We start from the raw sequence: 26,734 nt of genomic DNA on the forward strand, positions 1-26,734 counted from the left end.
TTACAATACCCAGTTTAATAGAATATTCTCCCTGTTTCTTCTTTGTCTGTGGATATCCTGTGTGTACTTTAAAGTCTAGCTTACAATTTGCCTCGCCTGGTCTGCATCCATTCTTCTCTCCTTACTTGCAAAATGGTTTTAGAGTTTACACTTATTCATATCCATTTAATGATTTTATCATTTCTTGTAATTTTTTTTTTAATCAAGGACCTACAAGGTTGTTGCAGGCAAAGATCACACATCTTGGCCGTCTTGCGTCCCTCCACAGGCTCTGGTGGGGCTTGTTGTGGCGTACATATGTCATAAATGTCACCTGATTGATGTAAGGGACAGAAGTGGTCTCTAACTTCAAATAAACATCATGGAGTTTGCACATTAACATTGGGCAGGACAATCTTTTGCCCACAGTATATGCTCTGAGTTTTCAAGTAAAAAAATTAAAAATTAATAAAACTCTTTTTTCAGAAAATAACACTGTAATATTAGAAATAAACCTTTAATTAAAGAGAACTTGGTATGAAGAAGAGACAGAAAAGAAAGAGGAAGAGAGAGAGAGAGAGAGATTGATTTCCATCTTATCCACTGAGAAGTCACCAGTTTGCTAAAATCACTAAGGGGTCTCAGACAAGTCACATTTCCATGAGTCTTTCTGATTGTTTTTTTTTTTTTCCTGGTGGGGCAGGTACCGGGGATTGAATTCAGGCACTCAACCCCCAAGCCACATCCCCAGCCCTATTTTGTATTTGATTTAGAGACAGGGTCTCACTGAGTTGCTTAGTGTCTCGCTTTTGCTGAGGCTGAATTTGAACTCGCCATCCTCCTTTTTGAAATTCTAAAACAAGCCCATTGACTCCTTTATTATATTTAACTTTTCAGAGTTTCAGGGCTTTAGCCTGGGATGGGAAGTTCTGGGGAAGAGGTCATCGGAGCTGCCTGTCTACTCTGAAATTCCATGATTCTGTGGTTTTCCTTAATCAATGGTGTCACCAAATCCATTTGAGGATTTGATTATTATCAAAGACAAGTTTCCAGGTAGTTGAACAAATGTCAACAAATTGAAACTAAAAAATGCTATTGTTGATAGATGCAATTATGGGTGATCACAGAGTTGCATATTTTATTTTCTCTTTTCTATTACAACCTAAGGCAGATTAGCTGAAATTTAAACATGAACCCTAATAATGTTTTAATTGAGAAAAAGAGGTGGAGAGACGGATTATGCCGATTCCTTCACACACCTTTGGCGGGATAGTTTAAACTTTTGAGAGATTTACCTGAGGTTTTCTGAACTGAATTCGGACTCCAGGAATCGAAGGAACTGGTCCCGCCCCACCTGGTCCTTCAGTATCTCATCGAAAGAGAAACCCCATCTTTTTACTCGTTGCTGGCTGGGCTCTTTGCTTTGGGTGGAAAGAGAAGGGTTAAAAAATGATCAATATGGCAAAATCCTGTACCACATTTAGTTCAACAACTTAGAATCATTTGTGCCCCCACATTGAAGGGATGTATTTAAGCAACAGATTCTATGAGACTTGAACAATTTCCAAATGTAGACTTTTGTACAACGACAGTAATCACAGTAAAAAGTTTCTTTAAAGGAGGCATGTGAAAGGGCACTGGGTAGTGAGGGTCATCAGGGTGCCCGCCAAGTGGCTGCTGTCTCCTAGAGATGTAATACCACCATTGATTGGCCCTTCCTGGACTACTCCTGTCAATCATGGGCCCAACATTTGGTTCTATCTTTTTTTTTTTTTTTTCACTTTCACTACAATCCTGGATGTTTTGTGAATCCAACCTTTCATCAAAATATTGTCCCCTATACCTCTTGCTCTTTCCTCAATCCACCAAGGAGAAATTAGCATCTGTTTAGAGTTGAGTGACACGACTGGTCAGAAATGCTTCCACTCATCCTGAATAAACCACATTCACTTGTTTGGAAGCAAGAGAGTGGTGCATTCACAGATCGGTTTAACCCTAACATGCAGTGTTTATGGGATGTTAGAAACTGTTCTAAGCATTTTACATCTGCAACTGCATTACATCTTTATTTTATATCTTACAACTTCTCTATGAAATATGTATTAGCATTATTTCCATTTTCCAGACAGAGAAACCTAGGTCCAGTGATCGTTTGCCTCAGGAGACACAGCTAAGTGTCAAGAATCAAATCTGGACAGTGTGGTTCCTGAGTGTGGCCCTAACTCTGCTCTGCTTGGTAGCTCAGCTTGGCTGTCATTCACATTCACACTAAAGGAGCAGTCTTACTCTTTTGGTGATGGGACATGAGAATATTTCCTTCAGCCTGTGTCTTGCCACACAAGGTTTATTTACTCCTGACTCTTCCTACAACAAGAGGGTTGTCATTCACAAGTCACATGCTATCACTCCCTGTGACTCAAGGTGTGGTCTACAGACCACAAAAAACAGAAACAGAATTGTATGTCCCCACCCAAACCTGCTGAATCAGAACCTACAGTTTAACAAGATCCCTAGGTGATTTCCAACCACATTAACACTTGGAAAACATTGGTCTACCAATAAATAGTTATTTTATGACCTCTAACAGTAAGTGAATAAAATCAACTTTCCTCTTACTATGGAATTGACATATTCTTAATATTTATCAAAGAGAATTTCATGTAGTAAAAAAGGAGGCAGGGAGTTTTTGTTGGAAGGCTTAGAAAAGCAAATAACTCTAGACTAGATTTGTTCCAGAGAAGTTTCTGTGATGGAAGAGAGATCTTCCATATCTGTACATTCTGATATGGTAGCCACTAGCCACAGGTGGCACTGGGTACTTGAAAAGTGGCTGGTATAATGGATGAAATAAAATTTAAGCTACATTAATGTTAAATAATTTAAATTTAAATAGCTACATGTGGCCAGTGGCTATTGTATTGGATACATTGCTCTACATCTAAGCTACCCAGACCCAACTATTTCTGTTTCAATAGATGTAACTGGCAGTAGCAGTGTCTTCTAAGGACAGTGACCAATAGATCACTGGGAATCAGCGAGGCTTTGGCTGTGAACTTGCATTTCCAGGCAGAGCTCAATAGGGTCCAGGGGGTAGACTAAGTCCATCAGGGTTGTAAACAATGGGAAATTCCATGAAAGAACCAGGCTGGGCCTTTTATAAGACTCGAGAAAAGCTTCTGGATTCTCTCAAATGCAAGCTACAGAACTAATCAAACTCAGTAACTTTCAAGGTGACCAAAATACTATTTATAGAGAAATGCCCCTGGGGTTGATGCTGAAAGCAAACTGAGGCCCCAGAAAACTGCAGGGCACCATGTCGTTCTGCCCAGGTCATGCCATGGACACAACTATCCGCTCCTCACCAGCCAGTGAGTCAGGGCTCTGCAGGACGACCCTGGTGGCAGCTGCACTTGATCAAAGGCTGTGCCCAGAGAACCAGAAGTGGAAAGTGACTCCATTTCCTCTCTCCCTCCCTCCCTTCCTCCCTTCCTTCCTCTCTTTCTCTCCTTCTCCTTCTTCTTCTTCTTTTTTTTTTTTTTGGTACTGGGGACTGAACTCAGGGACACTTGACCACTGAGCCACATCCCCAGCCCTATTTTGTATTTTATTTAGAGACAGGGTCTCACTGAATTGCTTAGCACCTCGCTTTTGCTGAGGCTGACTTTGAACTCGCCATCCTCCTGCCTTAGCCTCCTGAGCAGCTGGGATTATAGGCATGTGCCACCACACCGGGCAGTGACTCAGTTTTCATAGTGACTGTCTCATACATGCACATTTTCCACCCATGTCATCAGTTTCTGATATCAAAGCAGAGGTGTCCACACTCACCCCACCTGATTCCTGAGTGGTGGGTGGGAAAAGGGCAATTTTGGGAGCAGGCCAGAAATCTTAGACTGTCACTATAGATATAAACAGGGAGAAAGGACTAGAAACCAGAGATGTTTAGAAGGGCTCAAGGTCACTCTTCAGAGAAACCAGAGGGTCTGAGGAGACCAGATACCCTGATGTATTAGCTTCCTAGGGCTGTCAGAACAAAGGACTAACAACCTTAAAACAGCAGAAATTTATTGCCTCACAGTCCTGGAGGCTAGAAATCTAAAATCGAGGTGTTGGCAGGCTGTGCACTCTCTGAGGACTCAAGGGGAAAATCTGTTCCGTGCCTTTCCCTCCACTGCGGATGCTGCCAGCAGCCCTTGGCATTCCTTCACTTGTAGATGCCTCTTACGCCCAGGCCTCTGTCAGCACCCAGGGCCTCCCTGTGTTTCTGTGCTTGACATCTGCTCTGTGTGTGTTTGCGTCTCTGTTTTCTCTTCTTATGGAGTCGCCAATCATATTGAGTTAGGGGCCCACTCCACCCCAGCATGGCCTCATCTTCACTAATTCATCTGCAACCACCTCCTTTACAAAAAAGGTCAGAGGCTGAGGTTCTAGGAAAGACACAGAACTGGGTGATGCTGTTCAACCTAGCATACCTGAGTTCCCTCAATGACCCATTATTCTCAATCCTCTTTCTATTGTACCCTCCACATCTGCTTCTTCTTGTCCCCCCACCTCCAGTCGTATTTGACCATTGAGATTCTCTTCTATTAACCATTTTTTGGATCCAATTTCTCTATTCATATCTTTTCTTTTTTACTTGGGTATTTCTAACATCATCCACCTTAAGGCTCAAGAATAGATCTGGTGGGGCTGGGGATGCGGCTCAAGCGGTAGCGCACTTGCCTGGCATGCGCGGGGCACTGGGTTCGCGGGGCGCTGGGTTTGATCCTCAGCACCACATAAAAATAAAATAAAGATGTTGTTTCCACTGAAAACTGGAAAATAAATATTAAAAAATTCTCTCTCTCTTTCTTTAAAAAAAAAGACTAGATCTGGTACAACCAGAGAGATGAAAAATTGTGCTCTATATGTGTAAAATGAATTGTAATGCATTCTGCTATCATGTATAACAAATTAAAATTTAAAAAAAGAATAGATATGAACGCATTGCTACTATTGAATGGTCTCTTATGGTTATAATTCTAAAAGTTTAAATATCTCTTGACATCCATTCCCAGACAATATCCATTCCTGGTACAATAACTTTTACATGGACAAACTCAAGCAAGCCATCCATGACCCCACATCTGTTGTGTAGAAATGCTTCCCCTGTGACCTATTTTTTATTACAGCTTTGTATCGTCATTTAGCTTTTTAAGGGCTGTGTCATTGCCTCTCCAGCTATATTGTGAGTCCTTTGTGTCTTTGTATTCTCCCTTAGTACTTTGCATGTGGCCAGCGTTCAACGCTAAAAGGAAATCAATAAAAAAAAAATGCATATGGTGATGTGGCTGAGGTGTCCTTATCCTGACAGCATTTTTTAATCACTAGCTGGATGCCTTTTTTCTAACTTTTATTTGTCCTCGGTGAATCTCATCAAATTCCTTCTTCCTGTTGGGCATCTCAAACCAACACATGGAGAAGACAGGTGGCTCTCCAAGGGAGCCTGAATTTCCTTCCAGCTGATCTCCCGGCTAACGAGCACAGAGGAAATTTCCCAAACTGGAAATGAGAGAAGGCCAGATTCAGAGGAAGCAGCCATCTATAAAAATGCCCGTTTCTCCTGGTCTGGCATAGGGCTAGGTGTGGTGCAAGGACTTTACAGGGCCCCATTGCATCTCAGTATAAGCCAAGGAGGTAGATACATAAATGTCCAGAGTTCACGAGACATCTGATTGCCCAAGGCCACAGAGCTGTAACATTCTGGAATTGGAATGCAGGTCTGGCTGCCTCCAAAGTCTATGCTTTTTTTCTCCCCGCAACTTTACAATTTTGCCTTCTACTCTAGTCCCCTCATTTGATGTTTAAACCAAGACCTGGGGGAAAATGCAAGCTATCTTCAAAACACAAAAATGTTTGTGTTCTTCCTCAAACTCACTTGTTGGAGTCTAACCTCCCACGTGATGATCTGAGGAGGCGTGGCCTTAGAGGTGATTGGTTTATGAGCAGAATTAATGTTCTTACAAGAGACCCAGAGAGCGCCCTTACTTTTCTACTATGGAGGACAGAGCAAGAAGATGGCCCTCTATGAACCAGGAAGCGAGCCCTCGCTAGACACCGAATCTGTTGGTGCCTTGATCTTAAATTTCCTAGGTCCCAGCACTGTGAGAAATAAATGCACAGTATGTGTAGGCTGCATTTTTATTAATAGTCCTAATGGACTAAGACAGAAATTGGGGGTGGGAGTGGGAAGCTGATCCAACAAATACCTAAAAATGAGAGAGTGGCTTCAGAATGGGACGATGGAGAGAGGCTGGAAGCTTAGAGGCGTTTATTTTTTGCTGAGAATGGACCTTCCAGGTGAGTGTGGTGAATGCTCAGAAAGAAAAGAGAAGAGCTGCAGACGGAAAGCCTCCATTTCCTTCAGCAATATCTGAGTAATCCTGAAAGCGATGTAGGTAGAAAGAAGGATGGAGAGGCCATTCTGAGGACGTTTCAGATGGAAACGAGGAATGTGCCATTGGAAAGGAGATTCTTGTTATAAAGTGGCAAAGAACTTGGTGGAATTGTGTTTGTATTCTAGGGTCTCGTGGAAGGTAGAGCCTGTGAGTGATAAAACCGGATGGTTAGCAGAGGAAATGTCCAAGCCATGTGTTGAAGGCACAGCTCGGCTCCTGACTGTACAGTGTCACAAGAGAGAAATGACTTAGAGATGGCAATTGTTAAGCAGGAAGGAAATAGAACCTAAAGATTTGGAAAATTCTCAGCCTGTCAATATTGCAAATATGAGGCCATTCATGCTGTAGCCAAATGACCATTTGATAAAGAGGTTGGTGTGGATTAGCCATCTCTACAGAAGCCAGGAGCAATTATTCTTCAAGACAATGAAAGAATGACCATGAAGGCAATTCAGAGGCCATTGGGGGCTACCACTCCCACCACTGGCCCAGAGTGCCAGGGGCATGAGGTGTAGTGGGGAGGACAGTGTCAAAAAATGCAGTCACCCCCAGTTCAGATAGGCCTGGATGCCCTCGGCTCAGTGCCTCGAGGGTGGGGGGCCTTGCAGAGATTTGCATGTGGCTGTGCCTAGAACAGCCCCCAGCACAGAGTTGCTGTGGGGGCATCCCATAGAGCTATGGAGATCACACTGCCACCTAAGTAGTCCTGGATGGCAGAGTGTCAGCCAGGAAAGCCCAGGGGACACCACTCTAGCTAGGAGCACTGAGGAGGTGAGACCTGTGTCAGCGGGTCTGGATAAGTGACCCAAGAGGATTACTTCTGAGTGTTGAGGTATAATGTCGTTATATTTTGGATTTACTTGGGATCCATTACCCCTTTCTTCTTGCCTATTTCTCTCTTATTGGAATGGAAATGTCTATCATATACCTCTCCCACCACTGGAATTTGGAAGCATATCGCCTGTTGGTTTCACAGGCTCACAGCTAGAAGGGAATTTGCCTCAGGATGAATTGCATCTTGAGTCTCACCCATATCTGCTTTAGATGATATTTATATGAGACTTTGGATCTTCAATCTTAGAGTTGATATTAGAACAAGACTTTGGGGGGCTGTTGAGATGGGATAAATGTATTTTGTGTGCTGGAGTTTATCAACGGGGGGGCGGGTGGGGGTGGTCAGGAGTGTTTTAGGTTGAATTTTGTGTAACTCCAAAATTCATTTATTGAAACCCTGATCCCTAGTATGATGGTATTAAGAGGGGGAGGATTTGGGAGGTAATTAGGTCATGAGAAATGGGACAAGCATCCTTGTCAAAGAAACCACAGAGAGCTCTCTGCTATATGGAGTCCTGGTGAGAAGATTGCCATCTACAAACTCGGAAGTGGGCCCTCACCAGACACCAAACTGGCTGTTGTCTTGATGCGAGACTTCCCAGATCCCAGAACTGAGAAATACATTTCTTTTGCATATAAACTACACACATCGGTATACTTTTGATATACCAGTCTGAACGGATTAAGATAAGTTATTAGAAAAATTATGAAATAAGAAATAATTCTTCAAGAAAAAAATATACAATACCCCCATCTGAGGCCAATACTATGAAGAAACAATCACAATTTTATTAATACTCCAAGTACAACCCGAGGGGCCTGAATACTTCAATGGGGAGTGGTCCAGTTATCTATTCCTATGAAAAAAAACAAAAAACCCTATCCTGAAACCCAGAAGCTTTTAGAACAGTAATTTATGACTTGCTCTCACTATCCCAGGTTGACTGGGCTCTACGGGGAAATCCTGATTTATGGTCTTTCATATAGATGTAGTCAGAAGTTGGAAGGGGTCATCTGAAGGTTGGCCTAGGCTGGACCTCCAAAGGGCTCAACACTTGGCAGTTGATATGGGTTTCTGGTGGAGAGCTCAGCTCAGGCTGTTGAGTGGAACATCTACACATGGCCTCCCCAATGGCTTTTCATAACATGGCAGATGGGTTCCAAGAAGCAATGTCTCCAGAGCAAATATTTCACATGTCCAGAGTAGAAGTCATAAGGTTCTTAGAATGTCCCTTCTGCTGCAGTCTTGGTTGAATAAGATACCAGGATCAGTCCAGATGAAAAGAGAAGGAGGGGACCCCTTAATATAAGGGGGAGCACATGCATACAAAGAGGGAGTCACTGATGGGGCCATTTTCGGGGACTGACTACCATAGAAAGGGGCTTGACTAATATCCTGGATTAATAGTTCTGCCAAACTCATTGTGCCCGGGCAGCTTTGGGATGATCTCTGCCTCTCAGTGGGTCAGGCTGGCTGGGAGTGGAAGCCTCTGGCCAAGCTAGACAAGCCAGCTCCTTGAAGCCCTCTACTGAAGTGCTTGATGCCCAGCAGAGAGGGAGAGTGAAAACTGTCAATTGCAGAGAGCAAATTGCAAACCACAATTCTGCTGGCAACACCAGGTTTTCATTAGACCCACCATCTGGTTAATGGCACTACCCAAAACACTTCCCAGAGGCCTTCCCAGGATGCTCTTCTGGTGATGTTTAGACTGAAAAATTCTCTCCAGCTGCCATCTGCCAACTTTTGGCCTATCTTTCCTCAATGATAAGCTCTTGCTATCACTATTTTCTTTAATTAGACTTTATTTCCCAGAGTTTCCTTTGGATAGACTTAAGGTATAATTTGCTAGTGCTTTAAAATGATCTTCTTGCTGGGCATGGTGGTTGCTGCCTATAATCCCAGTAACTTGGGAGGCTGAGGCAGGAGGATTGCAAGTTTGAGGCCAGCCTCAGCAATTTAGCAAGACCCTGTCTCAAGATAAAAAATAAAAAAGGACTGGAAAGGTAGCTTAGTGGTAAAGCACTCCTAGGTTCAATCAAAGCAAAAGATAGCCTTGTATTCCCTCTGAATATCTGCTTTCTTATTCTTGGACTCTTGGATCCAATAGCCTCTCTGAGAAGGGATCCGAGAACAATGTCCTCTTATTTATATTACATCCTGCACTATTTTGTCTGTTCTTCTTTTGAACTGTGGTTTTTGTCCTTTGCTGTGCCGACTGTAAGCTTCCCTAAGCAGAGACAGTGTGTCCTTCACCTCTGTAGAATTCAGACATTGTCTTCTGTCCCAGGCCCTGGATGTTGCAGTGAGTCTATCTGGACCTTCTGCAGCTCAGGAACAGCTCAAGCCCAGCTCAGATGAACCCGGATTCCCAGTGGAGTTGTTGTCCCCCCGCTGCCTCTCCTCGTTCACACACCTGGACCCACGTCCACCAGCGCCCTTCTTCACCCACAGTGTCTGGGAGGGTGTGGGGGGGTCTTTACTGAAATTCCTGGGTCTTAAAAAGGGGCCACACATCACACTTCTGGCAGCTGACAGTTTAAAAAGTCACATACTCGACACTCCTGGTTTTGCAAAGCCCTTGGTCACTGGATGCTGGAATAGTCCTGGCCTTGCACAGAGACCTGGTTTCTATCATCATTCCGGCTTCTCCCTCCCCCAGGAACAGAAGATGCGCCTGTCTCATTTTCTCCCTTGGCACAGCACTCGGTCTCCCTTTGTTATTTGAATCGTACTCTCAGGGACGATTTCCTGCCCCCTGGTGGCTTAATGCCTTTGCCAAGCGAGGAGGAATTCTAGTGCCAGGTGGAGGAGAGCAGGTTTTATTTACCTTGCTACCTTTGTGTTCTGAACACAAAGAACACAGCACAGAGTAGGTTTCGGTACCTATGTGTTGCATTAAACTGAGAGGGAAAAAATTGCCTTTTGATGGTTTTATTAGTCATTTTCAGCTTTTCCTTCATGGGCGGGGGCCATCCTGAGGCTGAAGTGTGATGTTGGCACTGGGCCCACACTCCATCTTTCCACCAGCACCACTGCCAGCGCCCGAGTGGGGACAAGAATCAGGACTACATTTTTTGCTTGCATCTAGATTCTGCTTATAGGTGGACAGGACCTGCAGCTGTCTTAGGCTAGATATTAAATTAGAGGCTGAACACCAAGAGCAGAAGGGGCTCATAAGGGCAGGCAGCCCCCCTGGGGGTAAAGTGCCCAATAGGTTGGGATCAACCAAGTAGCCAGGTGACCATCATTGCCCTAAAGTATTGCATGCTGCTTTGCTGACTTAAGAACAAAGGAGGAAATTCATTTTATCATGGTGAATTAGCATTTAGTTCTCCTTCTTTTCTGAATACCAATGAATGACCAAAGGAAGAATCACTCACTTACCCATATCCATCCAACCTGCACTTTTAAGTGCCTACTAAGTGCCAGATAGAGGTTCAGATGCTAAATTAATTGCAAGTGGTTTTATACTTTGATGAGTTGTTGAATATTACATCCTTTCCCCATGCACCCCCCGCCAACTCACTGGGGGAATGAGCAGCCACTTTAAACTGGGCAGTCACAGAAAGTTTCCCTGAGGAAGGGACACCAATGACAAGGAGATGTGAATGAGAAGGAAAGCCAGCCCAGGGGAAGAATGGTCCAGGAGGGGAACCGTAAGACTCTGAAGTTCAATGAAGTTCAGTATTTATAAAACAAAAACAAACAAACAACCCCCCCATAGTATGTAGAAATAAATAGTTCCTATCAGCAGATGATAAGTTTGAGGAATTTCAGAAAAGGTATAAAGCAGATGGATCAAATTCATGCATGACAAAGCTGATCAAGAACAGTCTATGATGCCAGTAGAGTCATCAAAGACAGTAGCTGGGAAGGGGCTGGGGACAGAGCTCAGTGGCACAGTGCTTGCCTAGCATGTCCAAAGCCCTTCCCAAAGGAAGTCTGGGAAAATGCCAAGCTCTGGCTGCAGGACTGGAAATAGAGGCCACGGCTGGGCATTAGACAGGGGACATATGGAAGAAACTCAGCACAGAATAAGCGCCACATGGAAGAAGGGGTTTGATAAGTAAAGGGGGGTGCTTTTTGTTCAGTTTCCAACACAAGCAAGAAGACCAGGGCAGTGCCTCTGCTAACATACAGCAAGTACACAGCGAAAAATCATCTCAGCAGCGCAGAGACCTCTAAAGACACCCCAGCTTTCCTGCTACCTCTAGCTGCTTCAGCAGATCTGACTGGGCTCCCCCAGGACCCATCACAGAGGGAGAAGAGTGGACTTCTTGGCGAGCACCCGAGGATGGAGCTGAGGGGCAGTAGAACCTCCATCTGGACTTGACTCAGGGCAGAGCACTTGTTCTGCTAAAGAAGGTGGGGCTCTGTCTCCCAAGGACCCCACAGCTGGGTCTTAGAGCTCTGAGAGAGGATCCAGTCTCAGGCTGCTCTGCATTCAGAGGGGTCCCTGACAATATACCCGAGCCCTCCCACTGATACACATGGGGGTGTGGGGGCGGGGGGAGGCATCCCTATAGTGGCAGGAACTGCTCAGAGGAAAGCAGCCAGGGCCAACTCAGGGAACCACACCAGGAGTCCCCAAACCATGGTGTGTCCCAGAATCTCCTCCAGTGCTTGCCGAAGAAGCAGGTGCCAAGGGCGGGGCATGGAGCTCTGTGGTAAAGTACCTGTCTAGCCTATGAGAGGCCCTGGGTTCAATCCCCTGTACCAGAAGGGGAAAAAATTTTTAGATGTCCAGAGCCTCTCCAGGGCATTTTTTTTTTTTGCATGTGTATTTTTAATGTTCACAGTTTGAGAACCATTGACTTGCATAGTTGCTGAGTGAGCTCTCAGCACCTATTGATATTGTTTCCTAACCCAAGACTATGTTGGGGTATTAAAAGAAAAAATAAATAGCAAAGACCTTCATTTATGAAAGTGAATGGTCCCTCAAGTCACTGGGATGTGCAAGGAATCTTCTGCTCCGAGCAGTGATGGGAGCTACAAAACAATGATCCTCTGATTAGTGATGGCCAGGGACCCAGATAAGGGGGCAGAAATGGAATGGAGATATTTAAATACAAAATAAGAGAAATAAAATCTGTATCATGCTCTCCAGGGGATTCAGGGGGATAGACATGAAGAGAGCAGAGCAGGCTGCTAAGAACAAAACCCAGCCAGCACCATCAGGACGGAAAGCGTGATTGTTGCCACCCCTCCCAATTCTCAGTGGGAAAAGAAAAAACTCACCAAAGCAAAAAAATCACAGAATGGACACCACCGAAATCCACACTGGGGACTCTGAAGAGCAGCAATTCCAGAGGTTCTCTCCTTTGAGTATAAAATAAAAAGACTAAGAGATGGAAATTAAGATTGGGAAAAGATAAGAGAGATGGCAGCTCCATTCTGGAAGTCAAGGATTCCTACCAAAGGATTTCCTGAAAAGAGAGGGTAGAATGGAAAAAAAGAGAAGGTGTGATTAAACAATTAAAAAAAAAGGAGAAAGACAAAAGACCCTGAGTTCAAGAGAGCTGTAAGTTTTTGAATCAGAATGAAAGAAACTACCTGAATCATGTAGAAATATAAATAAAAAGAGATGCTCATTGACATACGATAGCAGTTCGAAAATCTATCAAGTTCATGTACATCTGGAAAAGAATGGGATGTGGAAGAGGTGAATTAAAAGTTTCTGCTTTTAATTTTACATATTTCACTCTATGTGTTTTTATTTTAGTGACATTTTTAATTAAAATATTTCAAAGTAACATTTTCTTTAATAGAGCTATAAAAAAAGTTGGCATCATGGGAGAAATAGACAAACTCTAGATAGGGCAGAGGGGTGGGAGGGGAAGGGAGGGGGCAGGGGGTAATTAATGATGCTGGAATGTGATGATCGTAACTATCCAAAGTACAGGTATGAAGAGACGAATTGGTGTGAATATACTATGTATACAACCAGAGATATGAAAAATTGTGCTCTATATGTGTACTATCAGCAGATGATAGAGTTGCTTAGTCTCTCACTTTTGCTGAGTCTGGCTTTGAACTCATGATCCTCCTGCCTCAGCCTCCCAAGTGGCTGGGATAACAGACATGCGTCACCTTGCCTGGCTATAAATAGCCAGTCACAATGTAAACCTCCTGGGAACTGCACATTTTCTCAAACTTTGGAATCAGATTGGATTCTACCACTCTCTTTTCTTCTCCCAGGTCGATTTTTATACCGCATTAACTTTTTATCCCAGAAACTGCTCTGAACAATCTAGATTTGCAAAAGGTGACATAATTGAGAAGGATGGAATACGCTCTGTGGTTGACAGGGAGCCACCCTAAGCCTGTAGCTTACACCGTCTCTGACAGCTGACAGACATTGCTCTTCCCATCAACCATTTAGTCCATGGTAGCCCTAGTTCCCCCCTGCAGCTTGGAAACTAGGGCGTCAGACTATAAACAGGGGTTCTTCCTAGAAAATGATATTGGGCGAGAGGGAGAGAGGATTTTCTTCCTTAGGCACGTATGGATTGCTTTTTAAACTTTTCATAATAAGCATTTATGACTTTTACTAATTTTTAGAAGGTTTCTCCATTTCAAGAGAAGATGCCAGAAAAAAATAAAAAAGTGAAAGAGAACGTGAGTGTGACAGAAAAATGAGAAAAGAAATGTCATCCAGTTAGGGGGCAGAGGTTGTGACGGCACAGAGCGCAGAATTGTTTATGCGCCTCCTGTAATTTTGGAAGTGGTCCAAGACCCTCTGGGCTTCCCTTGATCAGCGATTAAGTAGCTACACCTGTTCCCCTCACAGGGCAGGAGCGCCTGGGTGATGGAATTACTGCTGCCAGGATTTCTAGAAGAGCAGAGTGATGACATTCACAGCCCTGGAACCCTCTGCCTGGGTTGCAGTCCTAACTGCCACATACTAGCTGTGTGACCTTGGACAAGTTCATGAACTTTGCTGTGCCTGAGTTTCCTCATCAGTTCCATGGAAAGAATAATAATGCTTAATAATGTTTATGTGCTGAGAGAATTGAAGACATCTACTGTGTGATATGGCCAGTATAGAGCTAAGTGAGTGCCAGCGAACACTGCTACTGCCTGCTAAGAAGAAAACACAGATTTCTTTTTTTTAATAGGAAAAAGTGAGTGACTGCCCAGTTATTGCAATGCACAAAGGGTCAGAGAGAGGTCAGAGGGAAGCCACAAGGACCCACCTACAAATCAAAGCTCTAAGGAGATAGAAAGATGGAACAAGCAGAACTCAGTTGGGGATTCCTGGCAAGGTTCCTGTGTTAGCAATAAAACGCGTCAGATGAAGATAGGGAGTAATGTGATCTCATAGTTTTTTTCCCCCTGCAACCCTCCCGCTTCCAAACCTTAAAACATTTTTTACCTCATCTCTATGTCCCATAAGGCGATGTCATCACTGATCCAGGGATTAGATGGCTCTGCGGGCGTTACGAAAGGATCATATTCCACATACTGTTCCGTGTAAGCAATTAAGCTGCAGGAGGGAAGCACAGAAAGGCACTGACTTCCCGGAAAAATGGCAACTCTGTTTCCCACAAATAGGAGAGCAGTCTTCCTATGACTCTAAATTAAAAAAGAATGTTTCTACTCCCACTTCTGACCAACCAAACTGCTTTCACTAGTCCTCGTTCCCTTCCTGTTATGAACATCAGCTCTGCATCTTATGGCTGCAGTCATAGTATACAGATGAATTTTAAGACCTCCCCCGCCCCCCGTCCTGGTTTACCTGCAGCTTAGCGCACCATCTTGCTTTGCTTGTGCTAGCCTTACGGATGCATTGGTCCAAACCTGCTTGAATTGCCTTTCTGCAAAGACCACAGGTCTCAAGGCATCAGGAGATCACAGAAGACACTATGTATGGTTCTGCCAGGTGGCGGACCCAGCATTCACAAACAGGGGACTTTCTTATGGGAAAGTCTTTTAAATCCTGGCATACCGCAAGGAGTTCACATAAGCATTTTCCCAAAAAGCCATTTCATTTTTCTAGCTATAATTACAACCATATATATATATATATATATATACACACACACACACCTATATATATATATATATATATATATATATATATAATATATAATGTAAAACAATCAAGTAGTATTAAATGGTTCTCGGTATCCCCTAAAAATCAGTTATTGTTTTCTCTTATCTCTTCTTCATCTACGTTCTATCTTCTGTTCCTTCTTCTTGTCTATTTTAACATTATGTGCTTTTGTAGCTGTTCTCAATTTGTCAATTCTAGACAAGGATTTAACTTCCTACTCACTAGTCTCCCAGCCCACCACTGCCCACCCTTCAGTGTTCTTCCAAACAGACTTGTATAACTATTTTTGTTAAACCAGTGGTCAGTGTCCACATTATTAAACTGGATAAAATTGTTGCTCAGCCCAGTAGCTAACTACTGCTTTCCAAGTGTCTTGAACAAACCTGTAAAACCCTTAGCAAAAGCTTTTTCACGTTTTATACATATGAGATAATTAATCAGTTCTCTTTCTATTCCCTAGAGATCTTCTCCCCTATCTCCTGGAAGTCCTCTTCTCCACAGTCTGTAGCTCTCTTTCCCCAACATGGACTGTTGTCTCCATAGACCTGAAGCAAAATCATCATCCTGAGACTTCCATTACTTCTATTGAAACCTCATTTCTCAGATTCTGTGTCTGGATCTTGGTTTATATATCACATTTTCTTTATCCATTCATCTGCTGAAGGGCACTTATTTGGTTATATAGTTTACCTATTTTGAGTTCAGCTGCTATAGACATTGATGTGACTGTGTCACTGTAGTATTATGATTTTAAGTCCTTTGGGTAGGGTATTAAGCAAGGAGTCGGATAGCCGGATCAAATGGCGGTTCCATTCCAAGTTTTCTGAGAAATCTTATACTGCTTTCATAATGGTTGCACCACTTTGCAGACCCACCAGCAATGTACGAGTGTACCTTTCCCCCCACATCCTCACCAACATTTATTGTTGTTTGTATTCTTGATAATTGAAGATAGAACCTCTTTTATCTAATTACTTACAAGTTACGGAGGAGGCCATCCCCTGCTGGAGTACTGGTCCAGGTTGGAAGACCTTAGATTTAGTTCTTGGTTAAGACATCAAATTACTTTTATCAAGTTTACCATATATTATATAATAGCCTTGTTGACAGGTAAAAAAAAAATAGGAAAGCATTTCAAAGTAATCTTGAAGTCCTCTATAATCGTCACATATATGATTGAAAGCACCATTCCAGGAGAGGTAGATCATGTGTCCTGAAAGTCTTATATAGGCTCTTCAGTGTTTCTCATTGAATTTTAAAAGGCCAGAGAGCAACTATTGAAGTGGGAAGTGCTGCCTGGTGACTCAAACCACAGTGACACACTGGCTTCCAACCAGGTCTCTTTTGGAGAAATTTGGGAGTATCTTTAGAGAACTGGATGGAGAAGGGGTGGTGTGATGGTTAATCTGAATTGTCAACTTGATTGGATTAAGAGGCTTATGGGTGTGTCTAGCAATGATTGGCATGTGGGATAGCCAACTGAAATGGAGACCCACCCTAAGTATGGGCAGCTCCGTCCAATAGGATGATGACTTGGATGGAATAAAAGTTGGAAGAACAAAGACAGCAGCAGATGCAAGCTCAATTCTTCTTTTTTTTTGTGGTGCTGGGGATTGAACCCAGGGCCTTGTGCATGCAAGGCAAGCACTCAACCAACTGAACTATATCCCCAGCCCTTAATTCTTCTTGAATGAGTTCTTGATTGATGCTGTGATGGTCTGAGGCTATGGGACTCTGGCTTCTTCACTCTTCCAAAGTGGACTCTGCCAGTGATTCTCCAGAAGCCTTTGGTCTTGGACTAGGGTAGCACTGTTGATCCTTCTTGTTCTGGAGCTTCAGCCCCTTGGACTGTTGTGCAGCTACTGGTTGGTCCAGCTCTCCAGAGTACAGATGGCTATTGGGGACTTTCCAGCTTCTGGTTGTGTAAGCCATCCTAACAAATCCCCATTTTATAATTATACTGCCTGTTGATTCTGTTCCTCTAGAGAACCCTGACTAATACAGGTGGTGAGATTTAATGGTGATCTTGGTTCAAGAAATTGTGGTCCAAGGCAGGATGTTGGAGCCACCCACGCCAAGAAACAAGATATGGATGAGCAGGCACCAAAGGTACTTCTGGGCTTTAGCTTGGTTCTACTCATCCACTGAAAGCTGCACCATGATGTGCACACAGGGAAAATTTAGGGGCTGCCATGGACCCATTTGTAAGCTCTGCTCCTGGCCCTGGTTGATTTGCTCAGAAACAGATGCCTGCCCCAAGTGGGGTCAATGTTCTCTTTTTCCGGCTTCAGCAGTGGAAGCTATACCGTCACAAAGACAGGAGCTAGAGATGGTCACATTTCCTACCACACATCTGTAGTGAAATAGACTGAGGCTGTGTGGAAAGTGGAGAAAGAGCAGCGGTGAAGAAGGACTCTCAGAGGTGCTAAAAGCCCTGGCTCTGACTCTTTCGAGCTTTGTTGCATGGCCATCCATCCCAGAGTTCAATCTGCAGCAGTATATTCCAAGGATCTATATAGGCTTTATTTTTTTGCTGAACCAAATCAAACTGGGGTTGCTTGGCTTGAAACCTAATTAATACATTGAAAGGGGGGGTGACAGGGAGGGGAATATGAAGGCATGTTCATATTTCTTTTGTAGCACCGGCCAAGGAGGCTCCCTGTCCCCAAGAATATGTGCTTCCTGGGATGCACAGATCACAGGATGAACAAAGTCTGCTCAGGAGGCACAGAACAAAGAAAAGGCCAGGCAGGCAATGAAGGAGACGACCATGATCAATACCCGAAGTCAATACTAATGACCCCAGAAAGACTTGGGGAAGGACAGCGAAAGCATAAGGGAAAGTACAACAGAGGCAGGTAAAGGGCTTTGTGGGAGGTCCCCCACATACACGGATGCATGTGGCAGAAAAGCAGGAGGAGGAGGAGATGGAAAACAGAAAATAAACATAAGAAATCTAGAGGACGCTCATTAGGAACAATATTTCTCACTGGGCTTCTTTAAACGTTCTTGCGCCCTTGTCCCTGACGCCTTCTGATCACTCTCTGGCTTTCTTATTTTGGAGTTCTTGCATCAGTAGAAGATGCTATCTCTCAACCTTTGTCAATGTGCCACCCACCATCACTGGGGCTTTGAACTGGCCCCTGGGTGGAGATGCAGAGCTGGCTGATCTGTCCACACACTCCTGCTCCCTCTCTCTGGAGTAGCTGGCACAAGTCAGCCAGATGCTGCCATGGAGACACTCTGGTCAGTCGGCCATTTAGAAGACAGCGTTCGGCACTCCTGATGTCATTAAACAGCAAACAGGTCTCCGGGTCACGGGGAGATGCTCGCACTGAGTTAACGGCAAAGTCCGGTTTCCAACTCCATTAACCAGTCATGGGGTGCCAAATGGTTATTAATTCCAAACCTTCTTGATTTAGAATGTGATTAGGGTCTACCTTGGATAAACTTGAAGAAGAAGGAAATGATGAAAGGGAGTTTAGAAAACCTTTAGTCCAACCACTTGGAAAAATCTGGAAAAAAGTTTTGGATGTGATCCTTTCTTTCTGAACAACAGCAACAACAACAACAAAAAAATGACTTGACTTGGTTACAAATAATGTGACTTGTAAATAAAGAGACATTTGGCCGTGGAGTTGGAGGAAGAAGAGATGCGGCCCCCCAGGTGGAGTGACACTGAGGAAGGCATCCCAGGAGCTCAGTGCACGTATGTGGGGTTTGGTTTGCAGAGTGGGTAGGAGAGGAGATGAAGAGGCACCAACGTGGTTATTTTTCAAGGGAGAACAAGGCAAGGAGAGAAAGGCACTGTGGCACAGGGACCATCATTTCCACTTTAGTAGTACAGTGGAAATGTGCCAAGGCGTTCCTGACATCACAGCCTCCAAACAAGCTGGAAACCGGACACCGAGGGTGCAAGGGGCGAGGAGGAGGACGTGTGTCACCTTCCCCTTGGTGTGTGTCAGTTTCTAAACTGATACACGAAAGAGAGCTGGAACAGAAGGAGGACCTGGTGAGAGAGAAGGAAAAGCACGACAGAGAGGAAGCTGGGTTCCCATCAGTTAGTTAATTAGGGTTTTTCATGTAGGAGAAGGTGGGGAGGAGAGAGGACAGATAAAGAACTCCCTTCCTAGCACCTCGGGAGGCTGGGGCAGGAGGCTCTCGGGTTCAAAGCCAGCCTCAGCAACTTTTGAGGACTTCAGCAACTTAGTGAGACCCTGTCTCTAAATAAAATATAAAAAGGGCCTGGGGATGTGGCTCAGTGGTTAAGTGCCCCTGGGTTCAATCCCCGGTTACCCCTCACCTAATCCCCAAATTCAGACAGACAGACAGAAAGAATTCCTTAACTATTGGTTACCCAGAGGAAATCTATTCAATAGAGAAACTTGGGATGAGTGAAGGGACTTTGGGCCCCTCAGAAAGAAGAGCAAATGCCAGGAAAGGTCTCCTGGACCTTTTTTCCTTGTACGCTACAGATTCCAGGTCCTGGTCTGGATGCGGTGACCCTGGCTATAAATGTTACCTCTGATCTTTTTTTCCTGTCTCCTCAGTTGGACTGGGAGAAAGGAGAAGGACCTCATGGTTTCTGGAATCACACAAGAGCTAAGTTGTAATGAATTCTTTGGCCTCCTTTTCCCCCTTCCCTTGAATCTATCATTAGACATTAAGTTCACGGACTTCTATCACCCCAGCAGGTTTTTAATAGAGCCTTAGGGTACTCAGTCCCTTGCTATCTTATCTCATTTCATTAATTACATTTCATGATCACTGCAGGTCAGGAGGCAGAGGAGAAACCAGCACCCAATTTCAGGGAGCAGCGGCAATCTCAGAGATAGGCAAGCAGGATGATGTTAAAAAAAAAATCAATGCAGCAGTCAGCCATGACTCACACATGGCTCCCAGGAATGGGCGAGGATGAGCCAAGCGCAGACGCAGACTCAAAACGAAACAACTTGATCTCTTCATGCGCAGGCAATGTTCTGGGGTACCTGGGTGATGGTGACCCTGGCGTAGCTCAGCACCACTGCAGATGGGAAGAACCTGACAACATGATGAACAGCTTGGAACTAAAATGTACAATTCTGTATTTTTGAAGTTGGTCTGTCAAGCACTGTTAGGCTTGGGTGAGTAGAAAAGAGACTCTTTTGGGAACTCTTGCAAAGAGGAGGAAGACCTCATTTATTTGGCACCTCTGACTTTCCAGAGAACATAGACAAGTGACCAAAGGAGCCTCTTAGGGGAATCTACAGGGGAAATAAACTTCAGGCCTCAAAATTCATTGTCTATCATGAAAGATAGCACATGTCACAGAGAAGACACTTTGTTCTGGCTTTAGGATTAAGGCTAATACTTGGTTATTTGGTTTCCTAGTGTGTAAGATTCAAATTTCAAAAATGGATTCCATTGCCCTAGACCTTGAATCGAGTCTGGGCTTATGTCTTGCTTTATATGATAAAATTCTACAGAAAATGACAGAGGGCCAATTCCAAGCCTCAAGAGGTTTTGCCTGCTTCTTCTCTCTTGTAATTCCACTGTCCCTGTGTGGACAAAATCAAGCCAGCCTGCTAGAGTCCAAGTGGAGCAGAGCCCAGTTGTCCCAGTTGAGGACATTAGAAACCTGCAGAAGCCAAACACGTGAGACAGTCCAGCCAAGATCAGCAGAGTAGCCCCCGTAATCCACAGCAGCATGAACACACATGGCTGAGCCCATGCAGCCAACTGGCCCATGGACATGTGAGTAATATAAAAGGCCTATACAGGGTTGGGATTGTGGCTCAGAGGTAGAGCGCTCACCTAGCATGCATGAGGCACTGGGTTCAATCCTCAGCACCATATAAATATAAAATAAAGATACTGTGCCCAACTATAACTAAAAAAAAATACATATTAAAAAAGGCCTATACAGCAGTCCTCCCTTATGGATGGTTTTTCTTTTTTGTAGTTTTGGTTATCCATAGTCAATTGCAGCCTAGAAATATTAAATGGAAAATTCTAGGAATGAATAATTCATGTTTTAAATTGCTTGCTGGTTGGAGTAGTATAATGAAATCTTGAGCTCTTCTGCTCTACCCAGGACATGAATCATGTCTTTATCCAGTGTATCTATGCTGTATATGCTACCTGCCTGTTAGTCACTTAGTAGCCATCTGGGCTATCAGATCCACTGTCATGGCATTGCAATGCTTGTGTTTGAGTAGTCCTTGTTTTACTTAATAATGACCCCTAAAGTGCCAGAGTAGTGATGATAGTAATTCAGAGGAGCCAAAAAGAAGCCATAAAGTACTTCAAGTGAAAAGGTGAAAGTACCCAAAGTTATTTAGAGAGACCACATTCATGTAACTTTTATTATACTATATTGTTCGGATTGTTCTGTTTTATTATAGGTTATTTAAATCTTTTACTGCACATAATTTACAAGTTAAACTTTACTACAGGTATGTATGCATAGGAAAAAATAGTATAGAGAGCGCAGTACTAGCTGCAGTTTCGGGCATCCATTGGAGGTCTTAGAATGAATCCCTTGTAGATAAGGGGAGAGTACTGTAGGTTTTAAGCCACCGTATTTTGGGGTGCTTTGCTAGTTAGCCATAGCTAACTGACACAACCAGTCAGCCACAGATTGGGAAGGGATGTTGGTTAGGAAGGAAGGGCTGCTAGAGACAAGCATGTGGATAGGAAGAAGGAAACAAGCCCACACTAAAAACCTAAAAACAGGGACTCAAAGAGCAGAATGGTCTGGGGCCATTTGGGGAAGGGAAAGCAGATTGTGGAACCTCCTAAGATCCTGATCACCGACAGAACTTTACAGCACAATATAAGGACACCGGCCCACGGCATCCAGAAGTAACTGACATGTAGCATCCTTTCTTTAAGAAAGCAAGTATGCAAATGATCTTTAAGAAAGATTTTCACTTAAAATAGTTAAAATCAAAAGCTTAAGTATTCAGTGGTATCCGTCTGGAAAGCTCATTTGTGTGTGAAACGAAAACTGATACCTCAGGTGGGCTTTGGTGCTGCTTCTGGGTACAAAAGGCACCCTGGGAAATGCAGCTTGGTCACCAGGATGCTGGGATTTCAGGGGCATTTTAACATTTGTGGGGACAATGGACAGAATATTTGAAATTGGGGTGACCTGAGAAAATTGTGCAGAAGAGCCAGTCTCCGCATGCGAGGTCCCTCTCTCCCCGGAGGCTCCAGATTAGCAGTGCCATGGAAGCAGAGGAGGGAGCCACCTAAATTGTGGGCTGCAGCACCAGCCTCTGGCTGCCTGCAGGGCTTTCTGAGTGGGAGACAGAGAAGAAGAGAGGGCGGGTGGGAAGAATTGCATTATCCTGTCCTGTGTTAAAGCCTGGTGTTGTTAAAGGTTTGCATCTGAACCGTCCCCTAAAGGCTCATGTGTTGAAGGATTGCTCCAATGCAGCAATCCATGTTCAGAGGTGGGGACTTGGGGAAGTGATTGGGTCAGGAGAGCTTTAACCCATCAGTGGATTCCATCGAGGAACTAATGTTTGAAGGTCTTATTGGGAGGTGGGGAAACGGCAGGTGGTGAACCCTAGTTGGAGAAAGTAGGTCTCTGGAGGTGTGCCCTGGAAGGGTATTGTCCCTTGCCCTGCTTCTTTCCCCTCTGCTTCCTGGTTGCCATGGAGTGAGTGGCTGTCCTCTGCCATGCTCTTCCACCATGATGTTCTGCCTTTGCGTTGGACCCAGAGCAATGGAACCAGCTGACAGTAGACTAAACCCTCCGAAACCATGAGCCAAAATAAATCTTTCCTCCTCTAAGTTGAACTTCTCGGGTGTTTGTCACAGAGGTGGAAAGCCAACATACCTGTGCTCCTCTGAGCAGTGCACACTCAGTTCATTCCATCTCACACACCTGAATCCTGCTCCTTTCCAAAACACCGTTAGTCACCTTCCGGAAAATAATAACCTTCACATCCATCGTGAGGGTACTGAGGGCCAAGCACCAGACCAAGCTCTTGCCTGCCAACTAAGCACCACTACCCTCTTTCCTTTAAAGAGGTGGAAAGGAGGCACAGAGAGATGAAGCCATGGGCTTCCTCAGTTAGGAAACAGGAAATGGCTGAGGGGGGAGTCAAACCTCCACAGCTGTCCCCATCCTCTAAACGGTGGTCTATGCGGCTCCTGTAGTTTGCAAAGCTTCCTTATTCCCTCCCAATTAGGTCTGTCTGTGCTCTTAACCCCACGCTGACTCTTGTCTTTTCAGAACAGGGCCTTTGCTATCACCGGCCTGCCCAAACTCAGGGGACTCAATGGAAAAAATATGGGGAACTCTCCTCTGGGGGATGCAGTCCTGACTAATTACCACTTATCACCTGGAGCGGGCCCAGCTGTGTGGCCCACCTGCGAGAGCTCAGCTTTCCCCTCTGGCTAGCTGCCAGGGCCACCTCCTTGGCCTCACCTCCGTGGAGCCCAGCCAGCTGACAGACAGCCCAGCTCCGGGATGCTTTATCTCCTGCTAACACCCGGCTTCCTCTCCCTCCTCCTCCCTATCTGGGAGTTTCCTTGTGGCTCTAATGAAAAACCTCCTGTCATCTTGAAGAGTTGCCAGTTATTGCTGCTGGGAATAAAATCCAGCCTCTGCTGGGGTCAGGCTCCTGGAAGCTTCTAGCTGGGGAGTGAGGCTCTGCGGTTGGACTAATCCCTTGATGTGAGCAGCTCTCAAGTATAATTAGACATTCCAGGTGGGCTCCTCCCTGGGAGCCAGTAAACAAACAAACATAGGAGGCTCCAGACCCCGCCCCCTCCCCACCTGGGCTTTCTCCCTGCCCCGCCCGGCCTCAGCACACCTGGTTCAAGTGGTTCCTCCACACCCCAGAGATAAGACATAGCTGGCGACTCTCCTGACGTGAACTCTTGGGTCAGTTTGAGATTCTGAGGAGCTGCCAATGGCTTCACCAGATCCTCAGAGATCAGATGAGTGAACTTGAAGATTATCCAAAAATGTAGGTTTCTTGGGTCTACCAGTGGATCCGAATCCCTAGGGCAAAGGCTTGGGAATTTTCACTATTGAACTTGCTTAACTGCCCTTCCTCCCACCCTGCCCAACACACACACACACACACACACACACACACACACACCCTGAATCTGGGCAGCGAGGCCCAGGGGAAAGGGTCTCCTGCCTCCACTGCAAACTCTAAGGAGCCCTTCCAAGCCAGACCTTAGCCCTGCTAGCCCACAGGCCTCACAGTGTGCCAGCACATCAATTTCTGTCCCTGTTTCACAGAGAAAGAGGCATGTAGTTCCTCGAGCTCTGAAACCAGTGCAATTTCCTTCTCAGACCTTCTTTGGGGGCAAAGGCACCAGAGTGAGACATAAAAACCACTTTCAGAGTCTGACGCTCTGGCCAGAGCCTTGCACGATGAAAGGGGTGTGTGGGGTAGCTCTGTAGCCGGCAGAGTGAGCTGTGACTGTAATTCTGGAACCCGTGGCAGTTGACTGTGAGTGGGGCTCTAATCATTAGCAACCTCTGGAAGCAACTGCTTTAGGGAAAATAGGAATACTGTGATTCTCAGTGGGGATGATTTTGTACCCTCCCCCCACCTCTGGCAATGTCTAGAGACATTTTTGGTTGTCACAACAGTGGGTGCAGGAACTCCTGGCCTCTAGTAGGTAGGCATCCAGGATATTGTGAAATATCTTATCGCATATTGGACATTATAAACACAATGAGCAATTCTGGCCCAGAATGTCAACGGTGCCATTATCAAGAAACCCTGGAATAGATATAACATGCTGCCAAAGACATGAATCCAAATCCACAGATGTCCTTGGCCCTCAAAGGCAGAGTGTTAATTCAGGGTTTTGATTTGGGAATGGAATTTTCTTAGCTTCCATTTGTCATTATTTATCTAAAGGTGTGGATGGACCCAGGGGATGGCAGGGAAAGGCTTACAGGTGGATCGTACAGTCCCCTAAACAAGCCGCCAATAAACACAAAGACCCCATTTAAGCCCTTGATTCCTCCAGAAATTGGTCACTGGTTGAACGGCAGCATTTGGATGAACAAATATTCAGTTCTGGACGGCCTGATTAGATTTATTCCATACGGATTCCCCAGGTGGTCTCCCGTCTTCACCGAAGAGTTCAAAAAACACACCATTTAGTTGATAAAATTGAATCTCCCACGAGTTAACGGAGTGGAACCAGCCACTGGTGCAGATTGAAGCACAAATGCTCCCGTGAAAGCCAGGCTTGGGGGTGGCCAGATATTTTCCTAACAGTTGATTTGATGCAGTTCAGTGGTTGATGGTGTGTGGAAGCGGAACACCTCCGGAGGATCCAATCCCCTCCTGTTTACGTGGCCGGCTCCTCAAAGGGCACACAGAATTTCTTTCCCCTATAAAGTGAATCTGGGCATTTTACAGCTGGAGAGGGAGCGATTCCATTTGAATTCATCAAGAGGCAGAAGGCAAAGAAGCATGCTGGAGCTTTTAAGGACATTCTTCCCTGATTGACAAGGTCCTGGGGCCACCCCCTGAGAAGTTTTAGCCACAGGACATTTCTTGACATCCTTCAAGAGAGGCCTGTTATCTTAGCTACATTCACATGGAGTCTGCTTCTTTCTTTCTTTCTTTTTCTAATATGTCAGTTTAAGGAGTAACTACATTCTAACTCTCGAAGTTGAACGCACTTGTTAATTATAAGCCTGTAACATTTCCCCCCTATAAACTATAAGAAGAAAGCAGTAAAATTATTGAGGGAAAACATACCTTTCAGCCACTTTGGACATTTTCAAACAGTGTCTATCAATCTGTGCATTCAAAAATGTTATCTGGGGGAAAGAGAGAACAGAGATGTTGAAGACCAAAGAGAATTCTTTTCCCCCCAGTTCATTCCACTAGCCAGATCCTCCATTTCCACCAAGAGCTGAATACCTCCTCTGGCAAGACTTCTCCTGCCCTCTGGCTTTGTACGCCTCCAACCAACATCCTAGGATACTTTAGGATTCTCACTCTACAATTTAGCCTAGGGCACGTACTTGCCTGCATGTTATAATTTAAGTCTGGATTCCCAAAAGCTATTCCTAAAACTTAAAGGCAACATATATTCTACAAAGCTTAGGAACAGCACAGAGTTAAGATGTGCACCATAAAAATCTATTTTGCCTGAATTCCAGTGGCCATCCCTCTGCCCACCTTTCACACACGTATTACCCTGTGTGCTTGGCATGTTTGAATCGATCATCAAAGAGCTACATTGCAGATGTCTGTTTCTTCTTCCTGACCTAATAATAAATGTGCCAGGGGAAGATACCCAAAATTTACTCTTTAAACCCATCCCCCTTCAGAGGCTGGTAAAGCATGATACAAAGAGTAAGTCTCAAAGTTGCCTCAGTATTAGTAAATATCAGAAGGGAGTGATGTAATTAAGCATTCTCTGTTGATCTGGGCTTCTTATAATGTT

At 44.7% G+C, this 26,734-nt stretch overlaps 1 protein-coding gene across 9 annotated transcripts in view; it reads right to left on the reverse strand.

The window, feature by feature from the left end:
- Rgs6 (regulator of G protein signaling 6) overlaps window positions 1-26,734 on the reverse strand; it is a 608,576-nt gene that overhangs the window by 51,948 nt on the left and 529,894 nt on the right. For 7 of the 9 annotated variants that reach the window (XM_046440972.2, XM_046440971.2, XM_046440977.2 and 4 more), the window contains exons 12-15: window positions 26,041-26,102; window positions 14,627-14,737; window positions 12,490-12,570; window positions 1,275-1,400 (exon numbers count right to left, since the gene is read on the reverse strand). In XM_046440972.2, coding sequence (XP_046296928.1) covers window positions 1,275-1,400; window positions 12,490-12,570; window positions 14,627-14,737; window positions 26,041-26,102 — 380 coding nt within the window. The remainder of the gene's footprint in view (window positions 1-1,274; window positions 1,401-12,489; window positions 12,571-14,626; window positions 14,738-26,040; window positions 26,103-26,734) is intronic. The other 2 variants (XM_058577725.1, XM_046440976.2) reach the window with 1 other exon arrangement.

Source organism: Marmota monax, unplaced genomic scaffold (assembly GCF_021218885.2).
Source record: "Marmota monax isolate L192 unplaced genomic scaffold, Marmota_monax_Labrador192_F-V1.1 WCK01_AAM20220418_F8-fsc00017, whole genome shotgun sequence".
NCBI classification, from domain to species: domain Eukaryota; kingdom Metazoa; phylum Chordata; class Mammalia; order Rodentia; family Sciuridae; genus Marmota; species Marmota monax.